Genomic DNA, 18,271 nt, shown 5'->3' on the forward strand with positions numbered 1-18,271 from the left:
GCCTGGGACATCGCCTCTCCTCAGGAGGACGCGCTGGGAAGGGGATCGATGGGCTGGGAAGATGCTGAGCTGCACAAATGCACTTTATCGACCCATCGAGCCCACCTGCTGGGAAACAAACCCCCCCGTTTACAGCCCAGAGCAGCAAAGCACTTTGCGCATCACCAGCCGGGAGGTACGGGGAGGCGGGGGAGGCTGCCGCAGGGCACCGGGGTCCCCGCCGCAGTGCACCAGGCCTGCCTCCGCCTGCCGCCGTCCTGCTGGCGAAACTGAGGCAGAGAGCGGGCGCTCTCGGGCCGTTTCCACCCGCCCGGCTCCCTCTGCGCAGCCCGAGAGACGCCGCACCTCCCCCGGGCCGCGGCCCTGCGAGCCCGGCACAGCGGCTGTGGCTGCCGGCTCCAGCTGCTCACGACGAGCCGGGGGGCCGCACCCGCCCCGCGGAGCCTTGCGCGGAGGCAACACGCGTGTGAGGGGCGTGCGGTGGCCGCGCCGCGCCCGCCATCTGGTGGCACGGCCCGGGCGGCACAGCCGGCCCCGGCCCGGGGACCGCGGGAGGGTCCCCGTCCCCCGCCTGCGAGGCCGGCGGGTTTGGGGCGGAGGGTGTCCCGGCCTCGGCTCACCCCGAGCCAGGCCTCCCCCGACCCGTGCCGCCAGGCCCCGCGGTGGGAGGCAGGAGGGGCCGGCCGCAGCCCGCAGAAGGGCCCTGTGCAAGGAGGCGGGGGAGAGCTGCTCCTGCTCATCCCGGGCCGCCCCCATGCCCACCCGGGCAGGGCTGGGCTGGCGGCTCCGCGGGGAAAGGCTGCTCCCGGCTCGGCTTCCCTGGGGAGGCCGAGCGAGCCCCACCGCCAAAGGCATCAGCCAGGGCTGAGCCCTTCCCCGCTCGCCTCGGCCCTGCAAGGGCGATACCCGACGCAAGCGCAGGCAGAGAGGCACGAAGACGACAGTAACCCGGCCGCCGCGGAGGAAAGCTGCGGGAGGGGAGGCGGGTGGCCGGCCCCCAGCCCCCAGCAGCTCGGGGCAGGGTGCCCGGGGAGGCCCCGGGGAAGCCCAGGTCCGGCACAGAAGCCCTGTGCCAGGCTGACCCCCACCCAAGGTGCCACAGGGGCTGGCCACCCTCCCCGTCAGGCCACCAGCCGCCACAGGACCCGCTGGTAACACAGACATTTCTGCTGGTTGCCTCCTGCTCCCGCAGCTAGGGCAGGAAGGGACAGCGGGAGGTCTGGTCCTCCAGCAGGCAGTATCCGCGCTGAAGCTCGGGAAAGACGCTGGGAAAAAGGGAGCACAGCACGGGGACGAAAGGAAGGCGGCGGAGTGCCGTGTGGAAGGAGGCTCCAGGATGAAGGCTCATCAAGGAAGAAGCAGAACCACAGAAAGGACAAGTAGCACTGGCAACTTATTCTTCATTCACCCACCGAGAAACAGAAATAGGATCGGTTTTGGATGTATTTCTTTTGGAAATGAGCCAAACTGGCAACTAGAATCAAAGTCTTCAAAAAGTCTATACAAAGATGTATCATACAAAATGTACAGCAAGTTCTCCAAAAAAAAAAACAAAAAACAACCAAAAAAAAAACAAAACAAAAAAAAAAAAAACGAACCAGACAGACAATACAACAAAAGGAGAGCAGAGATGGTGCGAAACCACAGCTAACAGGTCCTGCCCCTGCTCCGGGGGGCAGGAGCGGCACCTGGACACCACACTCCAAACACAAAATACATTACACTATGTACAGGACCGTACAAAGATCAGCATCCCCTTTGGCCTAACCAGGAGCTCTCCAGCATGAGGTTGGGGCAGTTCGGACAATCTGCTCGTGGAAGCGTTACATGCCGAGAAGGAAAAAAGTCCAAGGGAATGAAATGGTCAACTCTAAACCATAACCACAATACAGCCAGGCCACCAAGGCTACAGAGTTTAACAGTCAGTTCTGGCTAACGAGCGCTTTGCGGGCCAGAGCGCGTTACTCCATCTCCGTGAAGCGAGCGAACATGGCTTTCCGCACCGCGTCTTTGTACGAGTCTGCAGTGGAGACGCCGTAGGAGCTGCCCTTGGCTCCCAAGCCAGCTCCTCTCATTCGTACTTGCGCCTGCAAGGGAAGAGAGACACGCGTCAGCCCTCGGCCACGCCACCAAGCAGGACACCACAAACTCGGACCAGCCAGCTTCTTGAGCTCCGTGGGGATCCCACGTAGCCATAAATGCTGACACCGGACTGGACTGCAGGCAAAACCCCCGGCTTGCTGGCTTCGCACCGCTTTGACCCACCCCAACAGCAGCCGAAATGAAGCTGTGCAGAACACAGCTCCCCACAGCGTAACCCAGAGCACGGACAAACCCGGAAAGCCAGCGCCGGCGGGAGGGCAGCCCACCCTAAGCAGCACCGGGGTATGCGGCTCGAGCACAGGCCCGCTGCCACAGCGCCTCAGAGCCGTCTTCTGAAGGAAGGGAGCGCAGCCCTGCCTGCCCCAGCTCTAGCATCCGATGGGACAAACAGGAGCAGGGGCTAACGTGAACAGAGGCAGCTTTGCTGTGGAGGGCACAGCTTCTTCCACAAGAGATCTTCAGCAGCGAATGCTTCTGGATAAAAAAAAAAAAAAAAAAAGGCACCAAACCTCATCAAGGAAGCATCCATCTCTACTCACCTCGATGGGCGCTGTAATGCCCTGACATTTTCTTCCCAAGCCCGAGCCTTCCCTCCAGCCCATGGCCTGCAGCATCTTGTTGCCTATGTTACTGTTGTCGAGGCCGTCTTTGGTGGGCTGCTCGTAATTACTGCAGGAAGAGGAGATCAGTTAACTGAATTGCTCGTTATGTATTGAGGCGATCGCTGCAGAGCTTTCGGATACATACACTGTGCCAGCGTCATAGACCTTCTTGCGCTTCGGCTCGGGGGGCTCTGGGATGCCGTACTTCTCCCGCCTCTCAGCTGCTCTGTCTCTGTATTTCATCTGCAACCAGAGAACCAGATTTAGTACTGATTTAAGGCCACTTTTGTTTATCTTTGAGCTACAGAAGTAAGCTAAATGCCTGCTATTATAGAAAGCTGTCTGCTGCAGCCTGCTAAAACGTGGCTTAACTAAGACCACAGAGAGGAGAACCTCAACCGCGAGTCCCTGGAGCACATCAGAAGCTGCACTGGGGCAGGAGAGCCCGGCCCCAACCCCTGCTGGATTAGCTGCGAGTGCCACTCCAAGGCTTCTGGTCCCAGCCTGGCAGCCCTGAGCTGGAGGCGGAAGGACCCTTCCCTGCTAAGCAGCAGCTGTGGGATACGGGACGCTTCTCTCCACGTAACAGGACAGCTCTGAACCTTGACCCATGAAGGGGCTGGCTTACAAAGATTATCCCGAGTGACGTGTGTCAGGATACGGAGAGCTCAACATATCATCTGTGCAGGTTTTCCGTTAGCTGCTCATCTCAACACTGACCTCTCTCTCACGCAGCTCCAAGGCTTCAAGCTCCTGCTCTGAAAGCTTTGATCTCCTATAGATATCCATGTTTTGCTGAAACAAGAAGAGATTCACACTAACAACATGAAATGCACGACAACTCTTTTTACATAAGAACGTGACTTCTGGGAGAGCAATGATCCACCTGCAACTCTTTTTGCTTCAAGAGGAACAGTTGTTCCCAACAGCAACATGCATTATGGCTTTGGTTTACACACTGAATTACGGCAACCAAGTACCCTCCTGACAGCATAGCGCAACTACCTTGTGCAAGTCAGACAGCTGCTGGTGCCGAATCAGAGCATCCTTGTTTGGGAACTGCCTTCTACACAGCAGACAGGCCATCTTCTTCCAGTCAGTCAGCTTCTCTTCCTCATTCTCCATTCTCTCCAGTAAGTCCTCATCGTTATCGCTATCACCGCTGTAGGCAGCCACGAGGCCACGCTGGAAAGGAGGGATAGCGTTAAGGGGAGCACGACAGCGTCACCATAGTTCAGAGGAGAGCCCAGAAGAGAACACGGAGGCTGTAGATGCGTTTGCTGCGCAGGAGGGGCATCACCCTCTCATTCCTAAGGATGAAATGCAACTCAAGAGAACCACTACAATGGCTGCAAGACTTAGTTCCCACTAGCCAAACAGTAATTTGAGTACAGAGTTTTTAGGAACCTCAAAACCTCAACTGAGCTCTTGAGGCTAGAAGAAATCACAGCTTTTCTCAGCATATCTCAATCACCCAGGCTACTGCACTTGCACTGGACCACTGTAACCGCCACAGCCTTTTACAGATGATGCCATGGAAATCCAGGTTGGAAAGCAAGTATCCGCTAGATCTCCTCTAAAGTGCTTTACCAGCAACCTCCGGGAATACCTCTGTCAGGGATCTCATACTTACCTTCAGCGGATTTTCATCGTCCCCATTTTTCATCACCTCTGGCAAGATCTGCTGTCTCTCAGACAGAGCTCCCTGGATGAGACAAGAATGCCGTGAGCACCGAGCTCTCTGCCATACCACACCCCGCTGCGCGCTACTGCCAGCAACTTCACCTTTTTCTCGAAGAGGGCAAAGCCTGCATCTGCAGCCGCCGACTCTTTCCGCTCCTCCTCCCTGGTGCTCAGTGGCTGGAAGCTATTCTTGAAGTTCTCTTTCTGCTTGTTCAAACTCTTTGCCCAGCGCTCCATGTCTTTAGCAATCTGAAATGCAGAGTGGTTTGCTCAGACAGCTCCTCTCACAGCTATCAATCTCCCATGACACAGATTCAACCTTGCATACTGTTTCCAGAACAAGGCAACCCACTACCTTTTATTTTTAAATCACAGGACACTGGATGTAGTGCAGCTGTTTGCCTGTATACAGTGTTCAAAGATACCGCAGCTTGCTTGTTTTACTGTATGAACCCTTCTTATCAATCTAATCCTCTAAGTGACGGCTCAGTTATACTCCCACTGGTCCTGGCACGATTCCATATGTGTTCCTCCTATGCAGAGCTTATTTCTGCACTGAAACCTTGCCAACTCCACCTCTCCTCAGCCCTCTACAATGCCTGCAAATTGCAGGCATGCACCCCACCGAATAACCTAGGATTTCCTTTGTCACGAAAAAGGAGAACTGTTATCCCACTCCACAGAAGACTTTAGCCCAGTTACCATCCCATTTTATCTTTTACCTGTTGAGCTGTTTTACTCTTAGGCTTCTCTTTCTTCTCCTTCACTTCTTTGGTGGTGGTTGTGGTAGCTGTCTGTTGGTACGCGATACCTTCTGCAGCAGGCATGTAGGTCTCCTTTTCGCCATCCCAGTAAAGGTACTGCTGGGTTAAGGCATTGTAGTAATACTGCCGGAGAGAGGAAAAGAGAGTCAGACAGTTAAACGCCTTACACAAGCTAAGCGTCCGAGGGAGAAACCAAGCAAGCTGCATGATTCAGACTACCGCATCAAATGGGAAGGTGTTTTGCAGAGTCCAAACAAGTTTTGCAGACGCCACAAAGGAGTCAAAAGGCGTGAAGCGGCTGAAGCCTCTGTCCCTAAACAGAGGCGTTCTGCCCAACAGCACTATGGAGAACCTTTTGCCTCTCCCAAGAGATGACCCACCGGAGCGCAGAGCTGGGTGCACTTTGCTGGGCACTCCGCAATGAAACAGCTCAATGACAGCGCCGGTGACAAGTGCTAATCCTAGATGGGCCAAACCGGGAGGAAAATTAAGAAAAGGAGAGAAAAAAAAATGAAGGGCTATACCAGAGGGAAGTCAAGTCCCAGCTCTAGGCACACTGCTGAGAGTTAAATGCTACATTTGGTATATTGTGCACCTCAGAAAGTTAATTTCACTCATATGATGAGAGACAGGGAACTAATGGACCTTAACAGTTAAGACAGGTGGGATGAACTTGTGTTTACCTGGGAATTAGGATCATAGTAGAGCCCTGTTATAGGATCATAATAATATCCTGAAGATTCATCATATTGGTAGGTGGAAGTGTCAGGGACGGCTGTAAAAAAATTAAAGTGTGGGACATGGTCGTTGCAGTCGAATTCAGACATGTATCTTTCTACGTTTCAGGTAAAATTCTGAGATTATTAGCAGCCACGACAGCAGACATGCCTGTAAAGGGCTCTTAATCACCCGTGCAGAATACGCTCTCCAGGGACAGCTTCACCACTGACATATGAGATATGGTGATTGAGCGCTCAGCCAAAGCCAAGTCTCTCTCTTATTATATGCTGACAGATACCTGTCCCCAGGAGCAACTCCCAATTGCTTACCGTACTTGGTTCCAGGGACTACACCAGTCGGGGGAGCCGTCTGTGCCTGAGTGCTAGTGGTAGATGGTGCTGATTGTGTCTGAAAAAAACCCAAAATCAGGAACCTCAATCAGAAAATCTGTCACCGAGGCGCAAGAAAACAAGGACAGCGAGCCAAGGCATGAGCAGCCCACACCACACACACAACAGCTAGCTCTTCTTCACCAATACACTTAGCACTCACCTTTAACAAAGAACAAAACTATCACAGCAAAGAAATGGCAGATGACTTAGGAGCACAAGCACTGTGACTAACCCGTGTAGTTACACTCAGCAGCTTTGCTGCACCACCCACTTCAAAGAGCAAAGGCCGCAGCTAAGCCAGATATCCCACATAACCCTGGCGTTGAAAGCAAGGAGTAATTAGTGCTGTAATTACCGGAGAGTCAGGTGAGTTTGTCTGTTGATTATATAACTGAGGACTCTGGGACACAACTGCAGCTGTGGTGGTAGTGACCGGAGCGCCTGCCAACACAGAGCAATAATGGATAAGCCAACTAATTTGTAAAACAGTACTGCATCCTAGGGCTAAAATTACTTTGTTTACAGTTTCAGCTCCTAATTCCAGCTCCAGCAGCCAAACAAGGCAATAAACGTTTAAAAAGGAGACAGATACGCAGTGGGTATTTTCTACCCAGACAAGGAACAGTTTCCTTTTCAGGAGGAAATATTCTGCTCCCAAAGTCAGTGATTCCTGGCCTCTGACAGCTGCTAGCGCTAAAGATTTGTCTAGAGCTGCTTACACAGTTCTCATGGGTTCAAGGCTTTTGTCAATAGTCTGAAACAGAGGCTGCGCTCTCATCTCGCAGACTAGAGCTCCCACTTGAAGGAATTTGTTATGGTTCTCTAGTAACACGTACTCATTCAGACATCCTGAGAGCAAAATGAGCCAAGTCTCCCTTTACCCAGCAAACCAACAAAAAGGCTAAGGTAGAGTACCACTATTGCAAAACCATCATTACAAACAACAGCATCTCCCACGTGTCGGAAGTACTACCTGATATGGTAGCTGTGTCTGTGTCCAACACTCCTCCTTGATTTTGGTAGTACTGCTGATAATCCTGGGAGTACTGCAAAGAGAAACGAGTGACAACGCAAGATGAGCGGATGTCCAGGTTACAACCACCTACCAGTTAGAGCACAACTGCCACTACTAACCTGAGCATACTGCGTGTAGCCATCCTGTCCTGACTGGAGGTAGCTGTAGTCAAGGGTGCTGCCTTCTCCAGTCTGTGGCTGAAATTCGAGCAGGTGATTTTTGTCAGGGACAGGTAAGTTACGGCATTTAAGAATTTCAACGCTGCTTAGGCTCCAGCCTAACTGTCAAGAGCAGATCTGTCATAGCAGCTTTGGTCAGTTCAACCAAGCAGCAGCCAGCAGTGAAATTATATGCTCTACATTTTCATTTTCAGGAAAGCAAGACTATGAGCAACAGCCTCCAAATCATACCTGAGTGGACGACCACTGAGCTGCAGCAATGGCTGTACTTGCCACAGAGAAGGCGCTGACTCTGTTACCGTCTGGGAGAAGCAAGTCTCTGTAACCACAAAAATCACACACCTGAGTAAATACCGCTTTTTTCTGATGCGTCTCCCCACGCAAGGAGGTAGAGTCTGCCCTTATGCATGGATTTCTTAGCAGTTATAAACATTCCGATTGTAATGAATGAGCCGAAGCACTACGTGCAAGTAAAGTAACTTTAGATTCATTTTACAGTTAAGAACAAGTCACTAATAGTGTCTCCAAGGAAACAAGCGTGCAGTGTACACAAGCAGTTAGGATGTTATCTTCAGAGGACTGGAAACAGGGGTGGTGGGAACACTGCTTTCACTCTCCTCACACACAATGAAGAGCAGGATGCATGCAACACAAGACACTTAAGGGAAGCACAACTTTGGAGTGACAGTAAGCTTAATAAAATCCCAGGTGACAACTACAAATCTTTAATATAAACGGGGGGGGGGGGGGGGAATAATCAACTGCTATCAGAACTCACTTTCTGGCACTCTTTGCAAAATCAACACCAATTGTTTTGCCATCAATTTTTAATGGTGGCTGAAGACTTTGTAAAATCTGCAGCAGTTGAGAAGCATCCTACAACGAGAAATACTCATTATTATGAAAGGCAGGTTACTGAGGAGGATTCAGAAGTTCCCAGAGCTCCACTTTTCACATACATGCCACTGAAAGCAGCTAAAGCTGTAAGAACACCTCCATCTCTTCACACTATACACACTTCGAAGAGCACAATGGGACCGATCACAGCCCACGCGCAAATAGCGTGGGGTTTCCCTGGGTCACTGAATATTAAACGTTCTAAAATCTTAGCTTTATAAAGCAGATGTTTGCCCCAAATTACTCCAAAAGGGAGGCCAACAGAGACTGAGGTCAGGCAACCGTTTTCATCCAATATGAACTGTTCCGCTCTGCCTAAAGCAGGTCCAAACAGATCACGTTGCTGACTGAGTTCGGTATACGCAGGAACAGAGATTCTACCGCCCTTCAGGGACCCTTTGCCAGTATTTGACCTCCCTCGCAGTTAAGAGGTTTTCCTTGTACCTCACTGCAATTTCCCATGTTTCAGTTTATGGCTGTTGCCTACATTCCTACCCCTGCGTACCCTCGAGAAGAATAGGTCTCCGCTGTCCCTACACCCTCCCACTGGATGCTGCAGAGAGCAGCAAGATTTCCCCCTCCTCCCCCTTCTCAAGGTGAAAGAAGCCCAATTCTACGCACCTTCTCCCACATTCTATGCCCCAGCCCTTAATTTTTGCAATCCAAATACGATCCCAGACCATTATTTTTGCGATCCAAGTGTGAAGCTAGCCTTCAATCCAGAACAGCACTCTGCTATGAAAATAGCTTTCCAATGTGCTCACATCATCCTAACACCTTCTGTCCAAACTGCAGCTAATGATGAAAGGCTGTGACACACTGTCAATTAACCCTTGGTGAACTGAGGCAGTCCTTCAGACACCTCAAAGGCTCTAAATGCTTCAGCTACAGAAGCACATTAACAAGCTGTTTCTCTCCAACACATCAGTAAGGCCCTCACCATGGCAGAAGACAGCTGCACAAACGCAAAGCCTCTATTTTGCTGAGTCTGCTTGTCTTTGATAAGACGAATATTATTGACTGCCAGAGACGCATACGGAGACAAGGCAGTCATGATGGATTCCACTACTGTGTGAGGAGCAATGTTTCGGAGAATGATGGCTGAGGAGAAAAGAAAGTATGACATTAGCTGTGCATGTAACAGCTTTCCAGAGTACTTCAAGTTCTTCAGTGGGCAGTCTGAGGTACAGGAAGGATTTTAGTACCTGTGCTTTACATTTCATGTTACACAATAAGTCAAAGATAACTTACTATCACAGTAATAATCCACAGACTGAACGGCTTCTGCTGCTCCAGGCGGCACCTCCTGTTCTGAATCTTCATGGGAAGAGGAAAATACTTTAGTCACAATGTGGCTCGCTCACTTAAACTCTATTTCACAAGCCACCCTAGGACCCACAGTGAACTTTGTTTCCTGTACAGTCTCCCACAAAATCAAACACAGCCAAAGAGATCAATGTAACGTACCGAATTTGTCCGCTCCACAGCGGAAGCATTTTAGTCTCCTTCTGAAGTTGTAAAGGCAGCACTATGAGGAACAAGAGAGGCCTAGTAAGAACTCAGGTGATTTGTAACCATTCTAGCATTTGCTGTACAATGGTGAAAACAAGACATTCATACAAAGTACCACAACAAAGCTAAACACACCAGAATAATTGAGAACAGCAAACGCCACCCTTGTCCGTATCACAGCTGCTTTTCAGAACATCCCAGCTACTTTTTTCCTAGTCCTCCTGAATTATTTAGTTATTTTAACTGTGTGGTCTTCAATTCACAACCCCAGGCATAGTAACTACTTTAAAAAGCACAATGTCAAAATGAAACACAGGCTAGAAAACAAGTTATCTTTATGGGAGAAAGTGTAGTTAAAGCCTGACAGAACAGCCTGGTCTTCATCTTACTAAATCACCTCCACTTCGGGGGGGTCACACAAGGAGCGCACAGCAGTATGTAGCAGACCAGCAGCAATTCAACGCTAGATTAGTCATCACCTAACGACTCTGTGTTCTAGTACAGCTCACTGCCCAACCTCTGTATCTTCTGGGGCAACACCTCTATCACTCTGTCTACTTTGCCACCAGAGCTACAAAATCTTTTTCTTCCTGTATCTTAGTATTCCTACAATGTCATACGGACCAGCAGTACAAGCGGGTCTGAATCACGTATCGCTTTGTTCAAACCGGCGAGCTGGTGAAGAGCACCGAAGCCAAGACAAACTCTCTCCGATAAAAACAGGCACTGTACCTTGTTGCAAAGCCAGTCCTCAAATTTAGGCCTGGGGTTGCTGTAGTGCATCGCAATCTGCTTCCCCTGAATCACCAGCTTTTTCTGCAAAAAAATTGGTTTCAATTATTCCTGTATCGAGGCACACATGTTCATTTTCCCATGGCAGAGCACCCTTCGGAGGAATCAGTGCTCCTGAATTAAATGGACAACATATGGGGAGGATGTGGAGGACAACCACCGCCACCTACACCCTGCCCATCCAATCCTGCAGAGAGGAGGACGAGGGCAGTAAGAGAATGGGATGTGGAGCAAAGATAAACGGAATCAGGGAGTGTTGAAAAAGCTGCCAAACACTAAACGCTGACATGGAACCAGGAAGTGTCTCGAAGGAGACAAAGTCCTAACCTGCTGCGTTCAGGATTAACACATTTTTAGGAGTCTCTTTGCCCCCACATTTCTATTCACTTCTGGTATAGCACTGAGCGACTTTTTTAAACATGTCCTTAGGTGACTGCTTCACTTCTTCCCCTACTCCAAACACCCCAGACCTTTTAACAACCACATTACTTTTCCAAGCACTTTCTTCAGAAGTATCCCTTTGAAAATACAGTAATTCCTCCCAAAGGGACCCTGCTTAAGACTTCTTGGAGGCTGGATTACAAGTGCCATCAACTGAAATGTAACTCAGAGTGGTTTCCTTTGACTAATGCATCAGTTCAATTGGAAGCCTGCACGAGAGGTTTGTGTTCTTCACTCAGGCAGGAGCTCTCTAAAACGAGTAACTAAACTGCAAATGAAGCTTCTCCAGGGGTAGGAAAAGTTCATAATGCTTTCGGCATGTCCTCTCGCTCTGACTTTAGAGGAGTTAGGAATTTACATCTATTTAAGAAGCCTTGATTCTCAGCCTCACACTTTGCCAAGCGTGGGTATGCAGAATGCCCTTTCAAAACATGGCCATCAACATATTTTAGTCAAACAGGTGGAAGTACATCTGAGGAAGCATGGATTAGTGGCCAAACCCCAGACATTTTAATAGAACTATTTTTATAGCAGGTTGGCTTACTGCAGAGGTACCACAGAAGTGCCAGGACCGGTGGCTTTTCTGATCACAGGGTCTGACATAGATCTAGCATGTAGCATGAATAAGGCTCTCACATTCTGCACAACTAAATAGGGCAAAGCCATTTCTCCTACCGGCAGGAGGGAGGGTTGGAGGGCCCAGCACTCACTGGATATGCACACATAGAAACAAAGCTGCTGGCATAGTTGCAATACATCATTCTTTCATCTAACAGTCAGCAACCGGGCTGCTGGGGAGATTCTACGTTTTCCCTACTACTAGGGTGGCTGGTTACTGGAGTGAATTTGAATATGTTTCAATAAATTATGCATCAGTACAGCTTTGTATATATTAAAATTATCTCGTTTCTGAAAATATGCTCAGCATCAATTTCTTGATATAAATCTTTCTGCTGCATCCGCCAACCCCACTGAGCAGCATGTCAGGAAAACAGAATTTGAAAGCTGCTCTCTGGCTGGGGAAATCACCCATGGTACAGGACACGTGAAAGAAACCCTATTCCAGCATAAGGCACGTGACAACTTCCATCTGCTGGAACTGCGTGCCTATGAATCCCGTTACAGTGCCATTTCTTTATGCGTAACACCAACAGAGCAGAACACCGTTCCTCATGCTGCCCAGAGACCATCCCATCAAATAGTTGTTAAAAAAAAAAAAAAAAGCTTGACACACTTTGCTCACTTTGAGAGTATTTTTAAGTTCTGTTGTTAAAACAGATTATGAATGTTCAAAAAGGAGCAAAAGCCGGTGAAACTGCAGTGCAAGAGGAAAATCTCATTGGGAAAGAAACTAGAGGACTCATTGCATTTTGGCTCCTTATCAAGTCATATGCCAAAAAAGCAAAAATACACAGCATAACCTATGTGAGAACTCACTCTCTACCAAATTTAGTTGGAACAAACACGCTTTTCCGCTAGAAGAGCCAGTTCTCCCCCTTTAACTGGGGGAATGCAATACTGCCATGAACTGGTACTTCTCTTTCAGGGTCAATACCAATGTAATGCAGAGATCTGGTGCTTTCTCTGGTAACAGAGAAGGAAACATCAGGTAGAAGTAAGCTGAAGTAAGTTAGGATTTTTTAAAGACTACCTGCTAAACCTTCACGGCCCAATTAAATCAAAACCAAGTAGTTTAAAACAATGGCACATTTTACCAGGGAGTGCTCAAAATAGCCAATTTTCTCTCCTAATGTTACCTGATATTTTGTCCTACTGCTACAAATTTTAATATATACAAAGCTTTTATTCTTTTAAATCACTGTTATGGAACAAACCACTCCTTCCACCTTTATTTTTTCCTTTTTTTTTTTTTTAAACTGTACAGACTTGTTCCATTTTCAGGAATATCTAGACTTGGTGAGTGAAGCAACCTGATTGGCTTCCATCCAGCTGGTAGCATCTTGAAAGTGATAAAACTCCACGAAGGCGAAACCACGGCTTACACCTAGAGACAGCATTCAGATATAGACGGGATACTTGTGTTAGTCAGTTCCTTTAAAACAGGTGAATCTCTCTCCAACTGCTTCATTACTTCATGACAAAGCAGCTTTACAAATGCGACGTCAACTGCTGGGATCTGCTCGTTATTTTGCCATGGCAAGGAACCAAGCTCCCTTAACTGGCTACATTTCACTCGATTTGAATCCATGTTTAAAGGTAACCATGCAACAGACTACATACTATTAAATGGGTTTATACTAGTATTACTTACCAATACCTGTTAACAAAACCCCCTGCAGACTTCTTTTAACATGTTGACCAGCTATCTAAAAGTCTTCCAAAAAGCCACATTCCTTAGCCATGGCAAACCTTTTTATTTTTTTTTTATTGCATGTGCTTGCAGTTTGGGGACAATTCTGGATACTCTTTTGGGCTGGGGAAGAGGAAGGTGATGTCAAAAACTGGATTAAGAGCTCTCACCTGTCTTTCTCTTCATCAGCCTCACGTCTGCAGGCTGAGGACCTTCAAAGGACTCAATAAGCTCCCGAATCTGCATGAGATTTTAATCAGACAGTTAAATTTTCACATCCTGGCAGACAGCTAGGACAGTCACAGAAGCAACCTACCTTACAGTACACGCAAGAGGTACACAGAAACATAAAATTCTCAGCTATCTCAAAGAAAACCTTTAGGGAGAACCTAACAGGAGACTGACGAGCACCAGAGAACCCACACAGTCCTTTGCTACACGAAAACCACTGTCGTCTTCACTTAGACCACAGAATCCTCCAGAATCACTATGATCTTGTATTCCAAGGTTATTTGCGCAAGATTTGGCGAATACTGTGCTTGCTCCACAGTTTTTATAAAGAACGCTGCTAGCATCCCTCTCCCTGCATACCTAAATACTCCTCACTCCTAGCAAAGGAAAACAAGAACACTATACTGCGAGGATCTGTGATGTAGGTATTCTTAAGCCTCACGCTGCAGTTCTCCATCCTCTAACAGTTCCCCTTCTCTTTTTCAGGGGATAGAGCAGATTTGTGAAGGATGTATCGAAGAACAGGCTAAAGAAATGCCAGTTCTTCAGCCATAACAAAGCTGCTTAGGTTGTAGCACAGGCTACATAAACTACTGTGGAGAGGCACACAGGAAAAAAAACAGGTTGACAAATTTTTTAATGTCAGACCAGAAGACAGAAGGAGGTTTTTCAGCAGCTCTTACAGAACTCAAACTACATTAGATACAACAGGGCTGCTCATCAGACTTAAATCTGATCTAAAGCTGCCCGTTTACATGCTGACTGGAACTGACCTCTTCAGTGCAAGTAGCTATTTTTCCATGAAAAAAGTGTAAAAAGCTGAAAAATATGTACACAATCAGAAGTGTCTAAGTAACATTAACTTAAGAAAACAACTAGTAGTTCCAAGATGCATCATCTATGCTCTAAAGATGAATCCAGAATTAAACTCTCCCATAAATTATGCTAGTTATTTGCACAACTGTAGAGCCACAACATTAATACCCGAGAAACAAAAACTGTTCTGAAATGTTCCGTGTAATGTTTAACTGGGTTGTCTCATTCAGATGCAGAAGCCTACACTTTATCAAGCACTTACAAAAAATATTAGACCAGCACACGATGATTAGGAGAATAGTGAATAATCACCAAAAAAAAAAAGGCAAAAACCCCCAAATTCCATTGCAGAAATGGTGCAAAAGGATTCTCCATGTTAGCAATCAGTGCACAAAGATCTCGGAGGCAGAGGTGGAGTCTGCCTGAAAACAAACTGGAATAGCTCTGCTTTTACAGGGTTCCCCCCCCGCCTCTCAAATAACAGCAGTAGACTTGTATCTTGGTAATCAAAATAATGTAGCAAGGAAGAAAAAAACCCTTTAAAAATAGTTAAAAAAAAAAGGCAAGCTCAAAGCTGATCACCTTCAACATCTTTCTATCAAAAGTTAAATAACCATGTACCAAGCTCATCTGTACTTGCTCCGTCAGCTCCGCAGCAGCCATTTTATGACTTCCACAGCTGTACCCACACAAAGCAGCTTTGTGCAGGGCCGTACTGAGCTGGGGAGCTCCGTGTGTGTGTAACCCCACCAGTCAGGGCTTCTGGCCTCTGCCTAAAGATCTGGAAAAATTCAAGTACCCTCTCTCTGTCTCTTTCCCCCTCCCCTCACTCTCCCGGGGGTGGGGGCAGGAGGAGAGAAGAAAAAAAAAAAAATTCGTGTCTTCCCTCCTATAGGGAAAAGCAGAAAAAGAGCAGGTAGTTTAAAATCCACTCTTAGGGAAAGCATCCAAACGTGCATGAAAAAAGACTATTCAGAAATGGTTCCGTCTGAAAGAAACTGCTTAACATTCAACTGACCTCTGTTACTTAACAGTGACAGTTTAAATCCTTTTACGATTCAAAATGGCAGCGCTACCAACACGCCGGAGAGCGGGCCACCATGATGCAGCTTTCAACAAAATGGCAGCAGCGACTGCCACACAGACCTGCTGACACAAAGCCGCCGGTTTCCCAGGGTGGAAGGAAAGCAAAGCCCCTTCCTGGCTACTTACATCGTTCTCTGTAACCGTGATGGGAAGGCCTCGTAACATGATAGTTTTGCTTTCTTTCTCATCGTTAATGTCGTTCCTGTAGTCGTGCTCTCCATAGTCGCCATCGGAATGGTATCCATCTTCTGATTTGTCACTGTTCCTGCGCTCCCGCTCCCTCTGAGAAGGCAGCGCCCAGCATTAACCACCGCGATTTCGAGCAGCATGCCCCCACAACGCCATGAGCACAAAGCAAAACCAACCCACCGACTCCCCACGCCAGCACCGTCCTGGGGTTTGCTGCTGACGGCCTCAGGCACAGCGCCGAGCCCAAGCCCCCGCGGTGCCAACCCGGCCCCGGGGACCGGGCTCCTACCGGGACCCCGGGCTGGGGCGAGGCCACCCAAGCCCGCCCCGGCCCCCTCCCTCCCCGCCTGGGCGCCCACCGCTCCGGCCCGCCTCGCCCACCCCGTTCACCTCAGGGCTATCGTAGTCGCGACTATCGTAGTCTCTGTCATAGTCTCGGCTATCATAGTCTCGGCTGTCGCGACTATCATAGTCTCGGCAATCCCGGCTGTCGTAGTCTCGGCAATCGTAGTCCCGGCTGTCTCGGCTGTCGTAGTCACGACAATCGCGGCTGTCGTAGTCCCGGCAGTCCCGGCTGTCGCGACTGTCGTAGTCCCGGCAGTCCCGGCTGTCGCGACTGTCGTAGTCCCGGCTGTCGTAGTCCCGGCAGTCTCGGCTATCGCGACTATCATAGTCTCGGCTGTCGTAGTCCCGGCTGTCGTAGTCGCGGTAGTCATCATAGCGGTCACCGCGGCGCTCCTCGCTGGACCTCTTGTAGTCGGAGTCCCTGCGCCGGCTCCGGGACTCCCGCTCGTCGCGGTCCTCCCTCTCCACGATGGAGCCGTAGCGGCCGCTCCGCTCCGTCCTGCTCACGCTGCGGAGCACACCGGGCCGAGCTCAGGACGAGAAGAGCCCGCAGCGACCCCCGCCATCGCCCACCCCGCGGGGCCGCCCGCCCCCTCCCCTCTCTCCATCCCTCCCCTCTCTCCTCGCCCTCCCACCCGCGCTCACCGCTTGTCCGAGCCCATGACGCTGTCCACGATCCGCAAGCACACGGTGCAGCGCTAACCGCCACCACAGGGCGCCGAACACACGCGCACAACCCCTCGCTCCCTCGCCACAAAATGGCGCCGAAGTGACTGCCCGTCTTCTACCCAGCAGGCACCGCGCCCGCCGCCTGGAAGCTTCCAAGCGGTGCGCAGGCGCAGCGGTGGCCGCCCGCCGCGGGGCACGCCGGGAGTTGTAGTGCGGGGCGGGGGCGGGCGGGGTTTCCCCCCCTTCCCCGTGCCTGCCTGTGGATCGTGGGATCACAGGATGGCAGGGACCTTCAAAGATCACCCAGTCCCACCCCTCGTCGTGGGCAGGGACACCTTGCACTAGATGAGGTTGCTCAATGGCCCGACCAACCTGACCTTGAGCACCTCCAGGGATGGGGCACCCGCAGCTTCTCTGGGCAACCTAGTCCAGTGTCTCACCACCCTCATCGCAAAACACTTCTTCCTTATGCCCGATCTATACGTGCCCTCTTTCTGTTTAAAACCGTTGCCCCTTGCCCTGGCACTACAGGCCCTGATAAAAAGTCTCCATCTTTATGTATGGGAAGGCCACAGTAAGGTCTCCCCGGAGCCTTCTCTTCTCCAGGCTGAACAGCCCCAAGTCCTCCAGATTTCCCAGGTCCCTCTGGATGGCATCCCTTCCCTCAGGCGAGTCGACCGCACCACTCAGCTTGGTGTCACCCGCAAACTTGCTGAGGGGGTACTCAATCCCACTGTCTATGTGGTTGAAGATATTAAATAGGTCCCAGTATGGACCCCTGAGGGACACCACTCCTTCCTGGTTTCCACTTGGACATTGGGCCATTGACTATAGAAGTGGGAAACCTCTGGAGAGCGTGGTGGACCCATGGAAGGGCCCTTTTACCTATGGATCCAGGCATGGAGAAGCAAAAAAGCCATAAAGAAAAGGGAGTCCTCGGGGAAGCACCTTTCCTTCCCCAGGCTCGATGCCAGCCACCACCTCCCTCTCCCGCTTGTAGTCTCCACTCCCTGTGTTCTCCCCACCCTACATCCAGTCCTTCCCTGTTCCTTTGGTGACTCAGCAGGTGGCACGCAGGGTGAGAGCCTCTGGTCTCTTCCTACCACTCCTTCCTTCTTACTCATCTCGCTCACCCTGGCGCAGGCTCCTCCATGAGCTGCAGTCCCTTCGGGGGAGTACCTGCCTTGGTAAAACTAAATCACTTTTTCTGCCCCCGAGGGAGGACACGGGGCTCTCCCCTCACCTGCGCTGCCTCAGGCTGACATGGCCGAGCCTGGGAGCTACAAAGCCACCGATGCTCTGTCTCCAGCAGCATCGTCCCCTCCATGTCCCCAGCAGGAAGGGCAGCTCTGCCTCCTGCCCACGCCACACATCCACGCTGGCTGTGCAGCCGCTCCTGCCCGGGGACGTGTGCCTCTTATAGCAAGGCATTTTGCAGGCAGGAGAAGGCAGTGATTGCTGCAAACGCTTCAAAACATGTTCAAATGCCAGAATCTGGACCTCCTCCCTGCCCGATCCTCAGCC

At 50.1% G+C, this 18,271-nt stretch overlaps 1 protein-coding gene across 3 annotated transcripts; it reads right to left on the minus strand.

Annotated features, from left to right (window-relative positions):
- Nucleotides 1-1,425: 1,425 nt before the first annotated feature.
- RBM5 (RNA binding motif protein 5) lies at nucleotides 1,426-16,883 on the minus strand. Of its 3 annotated transcripts, XM_087743539.1 has the most exons (24): nucleotides 16,724-16,883; nucleotides 16,124-16,586; nucleotides 15,671-15,826; nucleotides 13,582-13,651; nucleotides 13,032-13,105; nucleotides 10,600-10,683; nucleotides 9,823-9,883; nucleotides 9,607-9,672; nucleotides 9,296-9,456; nucleotides 8,237-8,334; nucleotides 7,690-7,777; nucleotides 7,399-7,476; nucleotides 7,238-7,310; nucleotides 6,620-6,705; nucleotides 6,202-6,280; nucleotides 5,836-5,927; nucleotides 5,111-5,275; nucleotides 4,491-4,637; nucleotides 4,339-4,410; nucleotides 3,711-3,890; nucleotides 3,426-3,500; nucleotides 2,851-2,948; nucleotides 2,643-2,772; nucleotides 1,426-2,087 (listed from the first exon to the last, which is right to left on the minus strand). In XM_087743539.1, exons 1-24 carry the CDS (start codon nucleotides 16,738-16,740, stop codon nucleotides 1,962-1,964), a joined length of 2,739 nt encoding a protein of 912 aa, XP_087599665.1. In that variant the 5' UTR covers nucleotides 16,741-16,883; the 3' UTR covers nucleotides 1,426-1,961. The 3 variants fall into 3 exon arrangements, 2 of the variants coding, with proteins under 2 accessions (XP_087599665.1, XP_087599666.1); XR_015701291.1 differs by lacking the exon at nucleotides 1,426-2,087 and having other exon boundaries at nucleotides 2,754-2,772; nucleotides 3,334-3,500; XM_087743540.1 differs by lacking the exons at nucleotides 13,032-13,105; nucleotides 13,582-13,651.
- Nucleotides 16,884-18,271: the final 1,388 nt, after the last annotated feature.

Source organism: Nipponia nippon, unplaced genomic scaffold, assembly GCF_047370975.1.
Source record: "Nipponia nippon isolate SJK-2023a ecotype South Korea unplaced genomic scaffold, ASM4737097v1 scaffold_9, whole genome shotgun sequence".
Lineage (NCBI taxonomy): Eukaryota > Metazoa > Chordata > Aves > Pelecaniformes > Threskiornithidae > Nipponia > Nipponia nippon.